At 36.6% G+C, this 18,625-nt stretch overlaps 1 protein-coding gene across 3 annotated transcripts; it reads left to right on the top strand.

The window, feature by feature from the left end:
• Positions 1-4,435: 4,435 nt before the first annotated feature.
• LOC115435894 (myelin-associated glycoprotein-like) lies at positions 4,436-17,028 on the top strand. 3 transcript variants are annotated; one of them, XM_030158509.1, is made up of 11 exons: positions 4,436-4,507; positions 4,818-4,871; positions 5,134-5,478; positions 5,612-5,923; positions 8,135-8,398; positions 9,084-9,347; positions 12,063-12,326; positions 12,882-13,196; positions 14,649-14,727; positions 14,810-14,879; positions 16,377-17,028. In XM_030158509.1, the coding sequence occupies exons 2-11, from the start codon at positions 4,826-4,828 to the stop codon at positions 16,767-16,769; spliced, it is 2,352 nt and encodes a 783-aa protein (XP_030014369.1). In that variant the 5' UTR covers positions 4,436-4,507; positions 4,818-4,825; the 3' UTR covers positions 16,770-17,028. The 3 variants fall into 3 exon arrangements, with proteins under 3 accessions (XP_030014369.1, XP_030014370.1, XP_030014371.1); XM_030158510.1 differs by lacking the exons at positions 8,135-8,398; positions 9,084-9,347; XM_030158511.1 differs by lacking the exons at positions 9,084-9,347; positions 12,063-12,326.
• Positions 17,029-18,625: the final 1,597 nt, after the last annotated feature.

Raw genomic sequence — 18,625 nt, 5'->3', positions numbered from 1 at the left:
TTGCAACAAATTTTAAGTTAAGGAACTGGTCTTTGCATTTTCATTGGAGGTTCATCAGAAGAGGAGGATTTTCGCTTCTGTGGGACTCTATTAAGTCTGTATACCTCGTCAAATTGTTGGGGTGAACTCCCTGTTGATAGGAAAAATATCAATGAGGCTACAGGGGATTATCATATCAAATTCAAAACAGAAACTTTTTATATGTGAAAATATTTAAGACATCTCCTAAAATATATACGGGAACATTACAGGTAGTCACAAATATACTTCGTAATAATCATTGTTCATTACATCACATTAATATCTAGTCTGTTCTTATGGAGGCAGATACTGTGCATGATTTTCTGTTTACTTCTACACATTAGCCTAGATGTCTTTGAACATATCTTCCCCTTCTGCCAAATGTCTTTAACTGTAATCAAAGAACTGTATTACAAACAGCGCTAGGCTGTTCACAGCCAAAACTAAGCTTATTACAACTTACCGCGACGTATTTCCTCAAATCTGAAGTCGAGTTCTTGTACGCTGAAATGTCCACTTGTTTAGGCAGATGCAGCTGACAGTGCATTAAATAGCTGTTCTTTTTCACACACTGTAAGGCAAACATAGTTTCGATGTGCTGCCAGGGGTGTTCTGCGTCTTCTGTGTCATCCATATCTGAATCACAAGCTTTTGCTTTAGCCATAGCCGACATTCTCTCCTGTGTTCACGTGGTGTTTTCACTCCTTTCCTGTGTGAAACCGGCGCCAAACAGTCATGTGACTGCCTGGCTACATCTGATTGGTGGCGCGGAGTCAAACGTAGCTCGTGGCTACGTGATGAACTACGTTTGATTGGTGAAACACGGTCGTGAGATTTTAGCGGAAGTCTTTCAAACAAAACAAAACAAATGGTTCGTGCATTAACAAATGACCAAAATTAAAGTAACGAGCAGAATGTACGCCATTGTAACAGAGTAGAAGTAGCGTTTCTTCTTCATAAATATACTCGAGTAAAAGTGAAAAGTATGTCATATTAAAAGTACTCTTAAAAGTACAATTTATGTAAAAAGTTACTTAAGTAAATGTAACGGAGTAAATGTAACACGTTACGCCCACCTCTGGTTAGTGGGAAGTCTGTTCCTGGTTCAGCTGAAGATGTAGCTGAGGAGTGAAGAACCATGGGCTTTGAAATATTTGGGGCGTTTAGGTTTAGTTAGGTTTACTTTCTATTCAGCTTGAATCAGCGTCCATCTTGCTTCAGCTCTTCTGTGTTCTTCAGTTTGGTCAACCACAATGTATGTTCCCTCTTGTGTCATTGTGGTAGGTCAGTTTGTTCTGTTCATTCCTTCTTGTTTGGCTGCAGTTCTTTTGTGCAGTTACATTGTGTTCATAGGCCAAGTTATTACATGTTGGCTCTGTATTATTTCTGCATTTTTGTATAAATAAAAAACGTACTTTTTGTACACATCTAATATTGTCTCTGTACTGCTTTGTCCACAACGACAACCCCACCTCAGAAAGTGGATGGATGGATGGATGGATGATACAGTGTTGTGCAAGTTACTTCCACACTGTCATGTATCCATCAGAGATTACTTGTTAGTGTTATTTAAAGTAATCCCTTACCTTACAATTTAACGGTCTCAGAATTGTAATGAGTTACATGAGTCCAGTATTACTTCTAAGTTACATACAGACTCTCATCATAGCGTGTGCCCCCCACCACCACCACCACCACCATCACTACTACAAGCGATAGGAGAGCCTTAGGACACATACGTTTAGTACATGTGGACGGAGAGTTCAGAAAATAACGCTACGGTCTATGACGTTCGTATCCCAGAAGGAACTTACATTTTTTAAAACATTTTATGTGTTTAAACAGGGCGCGGCACCGAGGATGCCAGTAGATAAATCTATAATTGATAAAGAATTCTAAGTAGTCATAAACTTTAGCTTACCTTGTCATTGCTGATCACAGGGATCATGTTAACTAGCTTCTATAAAGCAGGGTGAGGGTTAGTAATGAGCATACGTCCATGTGGACAATGGACTGTCTTCTGCTGTCTTCACCCACTGGCTGAACACCAACAGGAAATAGAACTTTACAGACAATATTTTTTCATTTGAGCAAATAAATTATGAGTAAAAGTGTGTTGTAATTAGGGAAAAGTTGGTTTGTTGACCAATCGACGTCTGTGGCACAAGTCAACGTTACTTTGGAGGAGTCGACTAGTCGTGTGTTATTCTCTCTCTCCCTTCCATTACCCGACAGTGTGCGAGCCTTCATTCAGCGCATGTCGATACTCTCATCTTTATACATGAAAACATGGAGCGCAGTGAGCACAGTGTGCAGTGAGGGGTAGTGATGTGTGGATCAGCAGACCCAGGTCAGGTTGGTGTGGGTCCAAAAAATGTCACTTAATTTGCAGGGCGGGTCAAAAAATTCCACAAAGCAGGTTAAAAAAAAAAAAAAAATAGGACCAATGGCCCTGTAGCTTACCAGCCAAATTAAAAGCTTTGGGGAAAGTGTATGCAGATGCCATTTATTATCACCCAGTTATATTATTGGAGGATTCCCGGCGATGACATCACCAGGAATCCTCTTCTGATCAGGTGAATGAGGTTATTTCTAAACAAATAACATGTGTGAAGGATCGTACAGCGCATGCCTGAAGGAAGTAGAGTCGGCAATTGGTTGTTGACAATAACGTGACCGGATTTCTTTACCTGAATGATGTTATTTGTGAACAATCAAACACATGCGTCTGTAACACGCAGACATGTAAGAATTTGGATACCTCAAAACAACAAATTCGAATCCAGTTTAATGGTGCCAAGAAAATCAGTATATGACTACTGTGTTTTGGTCATATTCCAATCAGATTTGTAAAAAATTCAAATTCCAACTTGATATCATTGATATTTACTGATTTATCGGATCAATCCACTTCCTATCTCTTATAATGGAAAATTTTTCAAAGTTGCACCAAATTCAGAATCAGATCCGGATGGAAATAATTTCAATACCTTGTGTTGACATCATCATACAGAAGCTGTATACCAAGTCTGAAGTCAATCAGAAACTGGAGTTTTGGAGAAGAAGACAATTGAAATTTTTTCTACATAAGAGCCCATGTTAAATTTCCGCAAGTTCCTGGATCCAGAAGAAGATCCTGATCAGCATGTGGCCATTATGTTTTGGTCATCTCCCCATCAGGGCTGGACTGTAGAAATTTACACCGGATATCATTTATATTTACTGAGTTACTGCATCGATCCACTTCCTATCTCTTATAATGGGGAAATTTTTTCAAAGTCGCACCAAATCCAGAATCAGATCTGGATCCAAATAATTTCACTAACTTTTGTTGACATCATCATAAAGAAGCTGTATACCAAGTTGAAGTCAATCATAATTGTAGTTTCGGAGAAGAAGACGATTGAAAGTTTTGTAACGGACGACAGACGACGACCGCCGGACGACGACGCCGGACGCCACATGACGACAATAGCTTACGGCCTATTGGCCGGTAAGCTAATAAAACAGCTGCGCATCACTATCACAAGGCCAAGAACGAAGGGAGAAGTCGACTCAGAGTACGAACTGAAGTGACTGTGATCTAGAAAACATGGTCTAAATGTTCTGTGAACCATGGAAGCACCACCAATATTGAATATCATTTGGACAGCCAGTGTGTTTGGATTATTCTGTTCATTTATTTCATGAAGACAATGCGCTCTTTTTTCTCTAACATGCTGTGAGTCTTTTCTGCCGCGGTCTGAACCTTTTCCCACTTTATGTTGTTCATTTAAATTTAAAAGAAAATTCAAGGTGTTAACCTATGGTTTGTTTAGGTTAAATGTCTGAGAAGGACTGTTGATGTTTCTGTCTTAGTTTTTTATTCTGCTCTTTACTGTACATTGTTACTGTTCCAGTGAACATTAGTACAAGTTGCTCATTGTTGAACAGTTGTGTGTCTGTGTTGTTCCTCCACTGTCAATGTGATGACGTCATCACACAAGTCGACTCAACTTTGACTTCACTGACAAATAAGTCGATCTGAAAAAATCTGAAGTCACTAATAACCTAGTCGTAATGCAAGCACTATTGAACATGTACCCAGCAAAATATTACTCAAAATGGATTAGTAATGCCTTACACTACTATATTACAGTAAAAGTAATCTGTTACTGTAAAGCATTACTTTAATCCCAACATTGAAGATGGATGGATGGATGGATGACAGCTCACATAAATACACATCAGTTGAAAACAGTTGCAGTACTTATAAACATTTCCGCTGCTGTTTTCACAAATGTACAATGTATCATTGAGATAAAGGTGAGAAACTCCACCAAGAATATGACAGTTCAGTTCACAGCCATTTATGGGAACAAGTATGTGTCATTTTTACATATGTTGAACAAAGACTTCCTCATTTTGCTGATAATTATTGCAGGTTTTTAAGAGACTCACTTCACTCTTCTGAGGAACTTGACTTCTCTACAAACCTTGTGAAAATGTAAGTCCTGATACAAAACTTTAACACTTGGTTCTTTTCTTTATCTATATTTAGATTAAATGTATTTTGGTGGAAGTAGTTACATAATTTTTAACTTTAATTCACCAAAATCTTCGGTTCACTGTTTCTTTTATATTTATCACTTCCTGTTTTATGTTAAAATAGAAAAAAAAGACTGAAATAAAATTGAAGAGTCCACGGAGAAAAAAGTTTTTACAGTGATCAGTGTTTTAGTGGATGTTTAAGGTTAAGATACGACAAATATGCAGAGGGTTTTGTTTAGAATCATCGGCCTATTTTTTCTTTTTAGTCAAACAGATGGCTGGAGCTCTGAATATCCTCCTCACTATCTGTCTGCTGCATGGTAAGTTCAGGTCCAGCTTCACATCTGAAACTATAGAAGAGTATAGAAGAGATCAAGCAGAACCGTAAACTAAGGTACCCCCAGATGTTTGAGTTTTGCATTCGGAGTTTAAGGGTTGACATGATATTAAAAGATATGTTAAAAAAAAGATTGTTGAATGGTTTTTTTTTTTTTTTTTAGATCTGTTGAGTGATGCTTTAGATCCTACAGTAGACTTACATTTTGTAGTTTGTAATTGTCTTTTCACTGTTTTGTGTTTCAGGTGTCTTCAGTGCAGACTTTCAGATCTTTTTGCCTGAGACAATAGAGGCTGTAGCTGGATCCTGTGTGACCATACCCTGTTCCTTTGAAATACAAGACAATCATAGAACAAACTTAGATAAAACATGTGAAGCAATATGGAAAAAAGGAAACATTTTGAGTTCTGCACAAGATGTCACATCAAGATTTATCACAAAAGCAACAAGAGGAGACTTAAAAAACAAAATCTGCACCTCAACTATGAATAATATACAAATTGCAGATGGTGGTTCATATTTTTTCAGAGTACAATGCAACAATGCACTGAAATATAGTTTTCCATCAGGTGTGAATATTAATGTCAAAGGTATGTTTTTAATTCAGTCTCTAAACCATTTGTGTTCCATTTATCTTTGTGGTTTTGTTCATTTATTTTGGACATATTATATATTTAAAGTCGTGTTTGTTTGGTGACTGGTCTATATGTGATTTCCCACCAGCTGATCCTCCTAAACCGACTCTGTCTCCGTCTGAACTGGAGGTGGAGGAGGGGGCCTCAGTGAGTCTGCAGTGCTCTGCTCCAGCTCCCTGTCCATCTCTTCGTCCGACTGTGACGTGGACCCCCAGTCTGGGAACCAGTCAGGAGACACTGATGGAAAATCAGGACAAAACTAAAGTCATAAAGTCTGTTCTGAATTTCACTGCCTCTCACCTCCACCACAGACAGAGGTTCTCCTGCACTGCTGTCTACAGGAGAGAAGACAACAGGGTGGTGTCATCTTTTAGCAAAGGACTGACAGCTCATGTTAAATGTAAGTGAACTTTAATTTAGTCCTTTACCAAGATTATAGTTTTTTTGGTTTTTTTTTTCGGAAATGCTCACTTTCAGTTTTCTCATAACATAATCCATCTTATCCTACTTCATAATCGATGGCTGTAATCATTTTTCTCACCAGTGTTTTATCTGCATAATACAGTAATACACAGTACAATGTACTCTCATGTTCTGTGTGTCACATTTCAGCACCTTAGCAAATGTGTGAAATGTCGGACTCATCACTAGTCGCTTTTCCAGTGGACCTCTGCACAAAACTTTACCGATATTTACTAAATATTTGAAAAAAATGGAAGTGCATAATGTCGGTTTTTCCATTAAATCACAAATTCAATGATTTGTTTATTCATTATTGCAAGGTGACATCAGAAGAAGTCATTCCATAAACATGGCAATGAATGTAAATACGATTTTAAATTACAGATATATTCATTATTATTATATATTACCCCTTTATCTTGTACTAAATTAAAAAATGACTGGGTTTCCTGGTGTGTCCACACATACCACAACATGTTTCTTCTTCTTCTTCGCTTGTTGTAACGTACGTCAACATCTGGTTTTTTAATTCACCTGACTTTAGTTGTGAAAAAAGGTCTTTCAATTGCAGTTTTTCATGACATATTATTTGTGCAATGCCCCAAAAACCACCTCTTGCAAGCGCAAAAACTTTTAATCGAAAAATGAGACTTTTGGTGAAATTGTGGTTTTTCCATTAGGTAAATTTTTATGCACAAGTTATATTTGTATTATTTGACGGTCAATGGAAAAGTGACTGCTGTGTGCAGTTTGAGGCTCAGACTGTCATAAACGGTGACACCACACTCTTAGACAGAAGTGGTTCTATTCTAAGCAGAAGTTAATACATCTGTGAGATAGGAGTGAATATGAAATATATTTTATAGAATGGTCCCATGTTTACTGTTCAGTTTCTCCTGCGTTGTAAATACAGTTTACTGAAGGTGACCCATGTGGTGCTGCCTGAGTACATTATGAAAATGTCCTGTTCAGGTGTTTATTGTCCTTGTGTTATTCCTTTTCCATATGAACCCAGCAGTCATGAATTAGTGGTTTAGATTCATCAGCTAATACTACGTGTGTTGTTGATATATCATGTTAATGTCACCTGCGCTGTAGCGTTATTACACTGTAAAGAATAAATAAAAAAGAATAATCAAAAAAGTAGTGACATGGTGGTGTAGTGGAGAGGACTCGTTCCTCACAGCAGAAGGTCCTGGGTTCAGAGTGGAACTTTTCTGTGTGGCGTTTGCATGTTCTCCCCATGTCTGTGTGGGTTCTCTCTGGGTACTCTGGCTTCCTCCCACCATCCACAGACATGCACTGATAGGTTAACTGGTTCATCTAAATTACCCATAGGTGTGAATGTGACAGTGATTGGTTGTTTGTCTCTATGTCAGCCCTGCGATGAACTGGGAACATGTCCAGGGTGTACCCCACCTTCACCCACAGGTAACTGGGATAGGCTCCAGCACCCCCAGTGACCCTCGAGAGGATAATGTGATTTATAAAGACTAGAAGCACTCGGAGAGCGCAGACCTCCGCCAAGGCAGATCAGTGGAACCTCCATGCCCCCCCCCGCCCCCGATCACCACCAAATTTTAATTATTTGTTCCTTGTGCCAGTATCAACATTGCCTGAAATTTTCATCCAAATCCGTCCATAACTTTTGAGTTATCTTGCAAATGGAAAGACAGACAGACAGACAAACCAACGCTGGCAAAAACAAAACCTCCTTGGCGGAGGTAATGAATGAAAAAATCATCAAAAAGTGAAAAGTCTTTGTCACTCACAAGATGAAAAAAACCTCCCAACCACTTGAAAATGGGGTCCTACATTATCTAATATGTAGTCGGATAGTCTCATACTGCAGTGTCTGCATAAAACACAGACATGGAGGAAACTAAATAAAGGTGTGACTGGATGGATAGAACTCAGTTTGCTTACCTGTGAAATTTGAAACAGGTTGATTGTCTGCTTTATGTCCATTCTGGGGTCCAGGAACTACCACCATGACCAGCCACCACCACTAAGAACACTCAGGGAAACGTTACACAGGCTCAAACATCAGACAGCAAACTTGACCCAGATCTCTGTTGTTTTACTGATATTAAAAAGCTGTGAAACTTTAAAAAAACAAGGTGAATATTGTTTTTCTCATTTGTTTTAGACCGACCTAAAAACACCAAAGTCTTGGTCAGTCCATCTGGTCCAGTTCAAGAGGGCACTGATGTGGTTCTGAAATGCAGTAGTGATGCCAACCCAGCAGTACAGATCTACACATGGTACAGAGCTGATCCTCAACATGAGACTCTAATCCACACCGGACCTGATTTAACCATTACTGCATCAAGAAACACTGGTGCTTTCCTCTGTCAGGCTGAAAACGATCTGGGAACTGGACGATCCAACAGGACAGACATAGATGTTCAATGTATGTATCACATTTTTAAAATCTGTACATTCATCAGCCAAAAGAGGTATAAAGGTCACATTTTAATAGAAGATAATAAGGCTGAAAAAATATTAATAATGGATTTTAATCTTGTGAACCACAGGGGGAATACATTTGAACACATTTTGGTCAATAATTCATAAACTGCACAATGTGAATTTTTTACTTAGAGCACAGAGGAAAAACAACAGTGTGGGGGTCCCTGGACCCATTTATAGTTACTTACAAATATAGTTTAGCTTTTTTCTGTGCTTTCTATATTATCCCAAAAAGACCAATTCCCCTTTTGTTTTCTTTTCAGATCAGTAAACTTCTTGTCAGCTGTTTTGTTTATTATCATTCCGTCACTGTCCAGTAAAATGTCGGTGGCTCAACATGTGTTTCATGAATAATGTCATGTTTTATGGACAGGATGATATTGTTGATGGACAGTTTATTGTCCTTCATAATGACAGTTCAGTCCATTAATATTTAGGTGACAGTCTTTTATCAGCGCCTCTTTACAGAGGATCATATTTACTGGCATAATTCCAAGTTAAATGTGAAATTCCATAATATTTATGTCTTGGATTTGACTAGAATATCGGAACCAGTAACAAAATTATTTGTTCTCTGTCAGATGAAAATAAAAAACCTATATTTTTATTATTAATTCATTTTTCAGATGTACCCAAAGAGACCACAGTCTTGGTCAGTCCATCTGGTCCAGTTCAAGACGGCACTAATGTGGTTCTGAAATGCAGTAGTGATGCCAACCCAGCAGTACAGATCTACACATGGTACAGAGCTGATCCACAACAGGAGACTCTAATCCACACCGGACCTGATTTAACCATTACTGCATCAAGAAACACTGGTGCTTTCCTCTGTCAGGCTGAAAACAATCTGGGAACTGGACGGTCCAACAAGACAAACATAGATGTTCGACGTATGTATCCCATTTTTAAAATCTGTACATTCATCAACCAAAAGAGGTATAAAGGTCAGATTTTAATAATAAGGCTGAAAAAAATATTTTAAACAACATAATTTCAATCATAGAATTGAATCTTGTGAACCACAGGGGGAATAAATGTGAACACATTTTGGTCAGTAATTCATAAACTGCACAATGTGAATATTTAATTAAGCCCACAAAATAAAAAGAACACTGTGGAGGTCCTTGGACTACGGTGGCCCAGAGGTGCAACAGGCCAAAAAATTATCCACTAGACGAAAAAAATTATCTATTACAAGAAAAAAAAAGAGAACAGCCTAAAAAAATTATCCACTAGATGAAAAAAATTATCTACTACAAGACAAAAAAGAGAACAGCCTAAAAAAATTATCCATGAGATGAAAAAAATTATCTACTACAAGAAAAAAAAAGAGAACAGCCTAAAAAAAATTATCCACGAGATGAAAAAAATTATCTACTACAAGAAAAAAAAAAAAAAAAGAGAAAAACAGCCCAAAAAAATTATCCACTATAAGGAAAAAAAAAAAGAGAACAGCCTAAAAAAATTATCCACTAGACAAAAAAATTATCTACTGCAAGAAAAAAAGAGAACAGCCTAAAAAAAATTATCCACTATAAGAAAAAAAAGAGAACAGCCCCAAAAAAATTATCCACTAGATGAAAAAAAAAATCCCCTATAAGAAAAAAAAGAGACCAGCCAAAAAAATTATCCACTAAAAGAAAAAAAAAGAGAACAGGCAAAAAAAATTATCTACTAGCCCAAAAAATTATTCACTATAAGAAAAAAAAAAAAAGAGACAAAAGAAAAAAAGAGAAAAAAAAAACTTTTCGCGTTAGCATTAGCTTAGCAACGAACCTTCACACAGTGCACACAAGGGCCATTTACCACTGAAAACTAACCCCAACCATACCCTAACCCTAACCTTAACCATTTAACGCCCATGCCTAACCTTGAGCAGACACTGGAACCGTATTTAATCATTTAACTGCTTTGCAAACTATATTAATGGAAATATCTATATTTAAAATAACTTTATTTTTTAGCGCACGACCTCCACTTCCGGTGGGGTACTTCCTTAGCATTAGCCACATTAGCCGAAAGCCTTAAAATTTTTCAGCCTATCCTTTTATTTTTTTCAGTGGTCTTAATTTTAAAGCAAGACACCTTTCGGGTAAACAGCGCCCCCCGTAATTGAAAAGGTGGATGATGTTTTTTTTTTTCTTATAGTGGATATTTTTTTGGGCTGCTCTCTTTTTTTTCTCATAGTAGATAAATTTTTTCACCTGTTCTTTTTTTTTTTCTTATAGTGAATAATTTTTTGGGCTAGTAGATAATTTTTTTTGCCTGTTCTCTTTTTTTTTCTTTTAGTGGATAATTTTTTTGGCTGGTCTCTTTTTTTTCTTATAGGGGATTTTTTTCATCTAGTGGATAATTTATTTTAGGCTGTTCTCTTTTTTTTTCTTACAATGGATAATTTTTTTTGGGCTGTTCTCTTTTTTGTCTTGTAGTAGATAATTTTTTTCATCTAGTGGATAATTTTTTTTAGGCTGTTCTTTTTTTTTCTTGTAGTAGATAATTTTTTTCATGTAGTGGATAATTTTTTTTAGGCTGTTCTCTTTTTTTTCTTGTAGTAGATAATTTTTTTGTCTAGTGGATAATTTTTTGGCCTGTTGCACCTCTGGGCCACCGTATTGGACCCTTAAGTAGTTACTTGCAAATTTAGTTTAGCTTTTTTTCTGCGCTTTGAGTGTTATCAACCCCCCCCCCCCCAAAAAAAAAAAAAAAAAAAAAAAAATCCCCTTTTGTTTTCTTTTTAGATCAGTAAACTTCTGGTCAGGTGTTTAGTTACCTCTGCCAAGTGTAATGGCGGAGGTTATGTTTTCATCAGGGTTTGTCTTTTGGTCTGTCTGTTTTGCAAGATAAGTTATGGGTGGATTTGGATGAAATTTTCAGGAAATGTTGATACTGGCACAAGGAACAAAGGATTAAGTATTTAAATTTTGGTGGTGTTGCGGGGGGTGGTCTGCCTTGGTGGAGGTCTGCGCTCTCCGAGTGCTTTTCTAGTTTATCATCATTTTGTTATCGTCCAGTAAAATGTTGGTGGCTCAACATGTGTTTCATGAATAATGTCATGTTTTATGGACAGGATGATATTGTTGATGGACTGTTTACTGTCTTTCATAATGACAGTTCAGTCCATTAATATTTAGGTGACAGTCTTTTTCAGTGTCTTTCATATTCATATACACACACACACACACACACACACACACACACACACACACATACATACATACATACATATATATATATATATATATATATATATATATATATATATATATATATAAAATTCATAAACTGCACAATGTGAATTTTTAATTAAGCCCACAAAATAAAAAGAAAAATATGGGGGTCCCTGGACCCATTTATAGTTACTTACAAATATAGTTTAGCTTTTTTCTATGCTTTGTATAATATCCCAAACACACCAATTCCCCTTTCGTTTTCTTTTCAGATCAGTAAACTTCTTGTCAGCTGTTTTGTTTGTTTTCACTTTGTCATTGTCCAGTAAAATTCCATAATATCTATTTCCTTGATTTGACTAGAATATCAGAACCAGTAGCAGTCTTGTGTCAGATGAAAATATAAAACCTATACTTCATTATTAATTCATTTTTCAGATGTACCCAAAGACACCAAAGTCTTGGTCAGTCCATCTGGTCCAGTTCAAGAGGGCACTAATGTGATTCTGAAATGCAGTAGTGATGCCAACCCAGCAGTACAGATCTACACATGGTACAGAGCTGATCCACAACATGAGACTAGAATCCACACCGGACCTGATTTAACCATTACTGCATCAAGAAACACTGGTGCTTTCCTCTGTCAGGCTGAAAACGATCTGGGAACTGAACGGTCCAACAGGACAGACATAGATGTTCAATGTATGTATCACATTCTGATATAATCTTCATCTGGTTGAATTTAATGCAGCAAAGTGTCCCATAATAACTGTAGATGATATTTTATTAAGGGTCTATGCATCAGTGGTGTTGGACTGGGGCTTAGAACATTATTGTGCACAAATTCTTTTGTTTATGCTTGTTGTCAGAACCAAACTGAATGTGAGTTGACAAACAACACTCATCTTGACATTGACTTGTGGCAGATGACTAGATAATCTTAACCAGATATTTACTAGAAGTCATGTTGGATTTCTGTAATATGACTGGGTGATTTGTAATGTAAAGTATGTCAGTCATTATAAAGCAGCCTCCAATAGAGATAATAGACAATATAGGAATGAAGGATGCAGTAGATTATTAGTACACCACTCACTGTTATTGTTCATTTGGGAGACTTGCTGATAGTTCAACTTTATATAAATATTACCACAATAACCCCCCTCACAATAGACTTTTTGTGTTCCATCATGACAGAGTTCACCTGAGTGTGTCTTGGCATTTTTGTAAACCTGATGAAACACTCTGTCATCACAGTTGCTCCACAGATCCTGTCCTCGTCCAACTGCACCAAAGCTGCAGCCACAGTCAGCTGTTCCTGTTCCACTGTGGGAAACCCTTCTCCCAGATTACAGTGGTATTTGGACGGACTATCTGTGAATCACTCGGACAAGGTAGACATCAGCAGTGAGTCTCTGAACGGCACAGGTCTAAGGAGCACCATCACCGTAAACCTCCCACAGAAGCTGGATCTGTCCACTCTGCTCTGCCACAGCAGGAACTCTGTGGGTTCTACCAGTCACCAGTTCTATTTCTACACTTTTGAGCAACAAACTCCTGCATTTGGTCAAGGTTGGGGATGGTTTTTCTGGTGTTGTCCACTGGAATGAAAAGACTTCTACTGTGCACAGTATTTGTGTGTTATTATTTCAAGTAGGGCTGCACGATTTTGGCAACAAAAAAAAATCCCGATTTTTTTCCTCTAAAAACTCGATTTTCGATTTTGATTTCGATTTTTGGGTAAACTACAAAGACAACAGAAGTCAGCATGTCGTTTTCGTGAGCAGCCAACAATGCAAGGCACTGCTCTGACCTCAAATCTGTGATGGTATCACGTGATGAAACCACAGAAGTTTATTTTTTCTTAATTAAATCTTTATTGAATGAAGTAGAGTATACAAACAATGTATATAACAAGAAAATAACAGAAGTTTGCCAGGGGGAATACACTATAATACAATGTCCAAATCAGAGCAAATACTTATGTTTTTTATACTTTTTTTATACCTGCCTTTTTGTTTCCAGATTTATCTAACAGCTTTAAATAAAGTTCAACATCTTTCAAAAAATAAATAATATTTGGTTTTGTGTAACAGAACTTACATTTGTGAATGAAAAATTTAGCAAGTAAGAGGACTAAATTAATTATTAAAAAAAAAAAAAAAAAAAAAAAAAAAAAAAAAAATATATATATATATATATATATATATATATATATATATATATATATATATATATTTTTTTTTTTTTTTTTTTTTTTTTTTTTTTTTTCCTGAGTATCTGGGCCCACAGCAGTGATACCAATGTAAGTCAGTGACAGGCATCAGTCGTGCGTGCGTGGACCATGTTAATGTGAGTGATCCTCATGTGGTTCTATTTAAACTGGGGGATCCGTGCGTGGAACAGACCGACCCAGGACACACTGGAGGGATTCTGTCACTGGAGCTGGTGGATGTGTGTGGGCACAGGGCTGTCTGGGCTCCTCTGCTGAGGCTGATGACCCCGACACCCGGACTCGGTTCAGAAGAAGACAGTACGGTACGGATCCGGGACAACGGAAGATGAGTGATCCACATGCAGTTCTATTTCAGTTGTGGGATCCGTGCGTGAAGCCACGGCTTACATTGCTGTAAGTACTGAGGGCTCATTAACACATTTAAAGTCCGGTCATTACATGGACTTCTGTGACAGACCGCTGTCACTGATAGGAGGAGGAGCCTACGGGAGCCCGCAAGCGCACGGCCCGGAGGCACAAGAGAGATGAAATCGATTTTACGATTTCCCTATTTTAAAAATCGTCCTAATTAAAAAATCCGATTTCAATTTAAAATCGATTAATCGTGCAGCCCTAACTTCAAGCAGACGTGTATACAATGGATACAGCTTTTTTATTTCATGTCAACAAAACAGAATTATGAATTTTCATCTCATTTGCAAATGTTTGAGAACAAATCAAAACTGTAAATGGGTAGTTATTATCGTTTCATCCAAATCTTAGTTTCCTCTTTGTTTCCTAATGTCCAGGTCAGGGGATGTTTCCTGCATTCATAACTACAGTCGGCGTTCTACTAATTCTTGTGTGTGTTCTGCTGTTTGTTATCAGGTAGGGAAACGCCTGGAAAACACCTCATAAAACAGAGACTAAAACAGTACTTGTGAGGTTGAATGTTTTCCTGTATTTTTAGGACTCTGAAGACTCGCCCTACACATCCCAGCACAGTGACAATGAACCAACTTCTGGATGGAAATGATGAGGTACCGTTTTAATTCCAACAGGCCAAAGTACAGATTCAGAACATTATGACTGTTATTAGATAATGAACAGTCAAATTAATTGAGCATTATGTTCCAATTGCATTATAATGTTTTGTTTTTAATGTACTTTTTTTAATGTGTAAACACGACTGAGAAGTGTGGTAGCAATCTTTAATTTTTGTGGAAGTCTAATTTTTTTTTTTTTTTTTTACCAGATTATAGTTTTTGTGGTTGAAGTAATAAATGTAATCTAGAGTTTTAAGAGTTAAGTCTGTTAATTTTCTGGCTTAATTTACCTGACAAAGCTGAACCCAACCCCCAGTAGAACTAACTCTTGTGTATATCACTCAACACAGATATCATGCGGGTATAATCTGACCTGGGGGGGTATATTCTGGCCTGTAAACCCATACTTTGTATTTACTAAAATGCTTTAATTACAATCTACTTAAATGATTTAAGTTTTATTACATTTCTATAAAATGTTAAGTATATTCTACTAATTTGTAGACATAGTCAAAAGTACGAAAAAGTTTAAGTTGAATGGATTTAAATCACTAAGTTTTAGTCATGACCACACCTTTTTATCTCCGCATTGCATTGAGGGTATTGGGCATGTTGTTGAAAATGTGTTAGTTTTTTGTGCAGGGGTTCAGCGGGGTTGTGGTGTTAGTGTTAATTTTGACTTAATGTGTGTATGGCAATGTTTATTGGCCTTTTTGGGTTTGTTTTTGTATTTCTGTAGAGCTGCACCATGAGTGAGAGACATAGGCTGAACAATGGCTTTCCTGTTCATCCATGAACAATCTTAATCAATGTAAATTTTAAAGCCTTGCTAAAGTCGAAGTACTTCCTGTACTGACAAATTACATTCAGCTATCTTCCTGCTAACTTCTGTCCATGCTACAAGATATGAAATTGAATAATTATACAAAGCGCTTTACACTGCAAAAGATTTGAATTTGAATCAACTTGGAATTGAGTACAATGAATTTATAATATTAAGTCTAATGATTATACAAAGCAATTGGCATTGCAACAAATTATAAGTTAAATTAACTTGGCATTTAGTGTGTTGTACTCAAAATATCAATTCCGTTCAAATCAAGCATTTAAGTTTAATACACTCAAGTTTTCATTACTCATTACTTACATTTTTAAAGGCAACTGGTTTACTCTGGTTAATGTCAAGAGATAACTTTTTTGTGATCTGGCGCTATATAAATAAAATTTGATTGATTGAGTGATTTAATTGGTTTTCCCCTGTAAGTCGCTTTGGAAAAAAGCGTCTGCCAAATGCGTAAACATAAACATAAACATACTCAAATTTTTTGTGTAAACTCAACTTATCCGGTCTTACAGTGTAGGCCGCTTTAACCCTGGGTATATTCTGACCTGGGGGTATACTTTGGCCTGTTACACTTGTATATTGTGAACCACACAAGGGTAAATCTCTTTACCAAACTATACCACTAACATTATCTGAATCAACATCAGGTACCCAGTGCAACAGAGAGGAACATTTACGCCAACACCAACGTACTGAGCCAGGAACATGAGACGACTCCAGGTGACACAAACAGCCTGTCGGACAACGCAGAGGGAGGTAAAAGCTCAGAGAACAAACAGGGAGGCGGCGAGGTCATTTACTCCAGTGTGATTTGGAAGAGCAAGAAGGAGAAGAAGAAAGAAGACAGAGATGATGCAAGGCCATCTTGTAGCTATCTGGAGGAGGAGAGGTGCATGATGGGAGATGTATGCAAAGATTTTGTCAGCAATGCAATTGACATGGGAAATCAGTATGATGACAGGGAACATAAAACTGCCAAGGAGGTGGAATGTGAATATGCTCAAGTGAAATATAAAGTTAAGAGCACCAACAACCAATAGATCTGGACTTTTGTGTTTGAAAGTCTCAAATTGTTCAAATAGTTTTCTTATGCTTGAAAAGGTGATCTTTTTATTGATTGTTTCATGCTTGTTTTTCCATTAACTTTGATTTCATTTATGGTTTTTAAAATGTGACGTTAGAATTTGTCTGTGTTGAAGTATACAGTCACAGAAAAATTTATTAGACCACCCTTGTTTTCTTCAATTTCTTGTTCATTTTAATGCCTGGTACAACTAAAGGTACATTTGTTTGGACAAAAATAATGATAACAACAAAAATAGTTCATAAGAGTTTAATTTCAGAGCTGATATCTAACCATTTTCCATGGTTTTCTTAATAATAACCAAAATCACTTCAGTTCTTATATCAATATCTATGGCATTGTACTGCCAAAAACAGTGCTTTTAGGCATTCCATGTTTTCTTTTCTGTCTGTTTTAGTCACATGATACACACAGGAGTTAGTACTTGATTACATAACCATTGTTTTTGATGACTTTTGATGGTCTAATAATTTTTCCTGTGATTGTAGATGAACTGATCGAGGCCAATGCCAATACTCATATTTAACCCATAAAGACCCAAACAGCCACTGGTGACTAAAAGCATCTACTGATGTAAAATATTTCATCTCTGTTGATCCACTAATCCTATCAATACGTGTAAATAATTGGTGTAAAATGCAGTTTGTCATCTTTTCATGGTCATCAGATATGACCCATTTGGACATTCAGACGCTTCGTAGTGAACGTAGAAAAAACATCATCTTCGATATCACTGACTCACCAGTAAAACCCAAAACTGACAGTGGATGGAGACACTTTGGTTTATGTTCAGTTAATGAGAGATTTTACTGAAAAAGTCACTTTTTCTTCAGTTTTCTTAATTTAATTACCTTAGAATTTATCATGAACATCTAAATTAAATATAGGAAAATAGATGATGTACAGTGAAAAATGTAAATACAGAGGATAATAATACAAATGGTGACAAATCACTAAAAAGGTTAAATAGAGCAAAAAAATCCTTTGGGAACTGAAGAAAGTAGCACTGGGTCTTCATGCTTTGAAATAACAGAACAATTTAGCTGATAGTAAATGTATATTTCGTTTTGACGTTGTTTGGTGAGTGTATGATGCTAACAGCTGGCAGGTCAAACTCACAGTTTACATCATTAGTCGCTTTTCCATTGACCCTCAAATTGTGCAAATATAACTCGTACATAAAAACGTACCTAATGTAAAATGAGAATTTTGCCACAACTCTCATTTTTTGATTAAAAGTTTTTGCACTGGCAAGAGGTGGTTTTTCGGGCATAGTGCAAATGGTATATCACGCAAAACTGCAATGGAAAGACCTTCTTTTGCAACTAGAGTCACATGAATAAAAAAAAAAAAAAACGGATGTTGACAGACGTTACAACAAGCGAAGAAGAAGAGTTTTAAAAGAAACATGGTGTGCCATGTGTGGACACACCAGGAAACTGAATCATTTCTTTAAATTTAGTACAGGATAGAGGGGTAATATATAATAATAATAATAATGAATATATCTGAAAATCAACACGATATTTACGTTCATCGCCATGTTTATGGGATGACTTCTCGTGTCATCTCGCGATAATAAATAAACAAATCATTGCATTTGTGATTTAATAGAAAAACCAAAATTACCCAATTCTGTTTTTTTTAAATTTAGCAAATATCGGTAAAGTTTTGTACATATGTCCGATGGAAAAGCGACTGAAGTTGGCTAAAAGGTTCAGTTAGTAAGACATGGGAGGATCTGATTTCACATATGTAATATAATGTTCATAGTTATGTTTTCATTAGATCACAATCATATGAAAATAAGGA

The sequence above is a fragment of the Sphaeramia orbicularis genome, chromosome 16 (assembly GCF_902148855.1).
Source record: "Sphaeramia orbicularis chromosome 16, fSphaOr1.1, whole genome shotgun sequence".
Classification (NCBI taxonomy): Eukaryota; Metazoa; Chordata; class Actinopteri; order Kurtiformes; family Apogonidae; genus Sphaeramia; species Sphaeramia orbicularis.
Note: the sequence above shows the minus strand (reverse complement) of the source record. Positions and strands in the feature narration are given on the sequence as shown.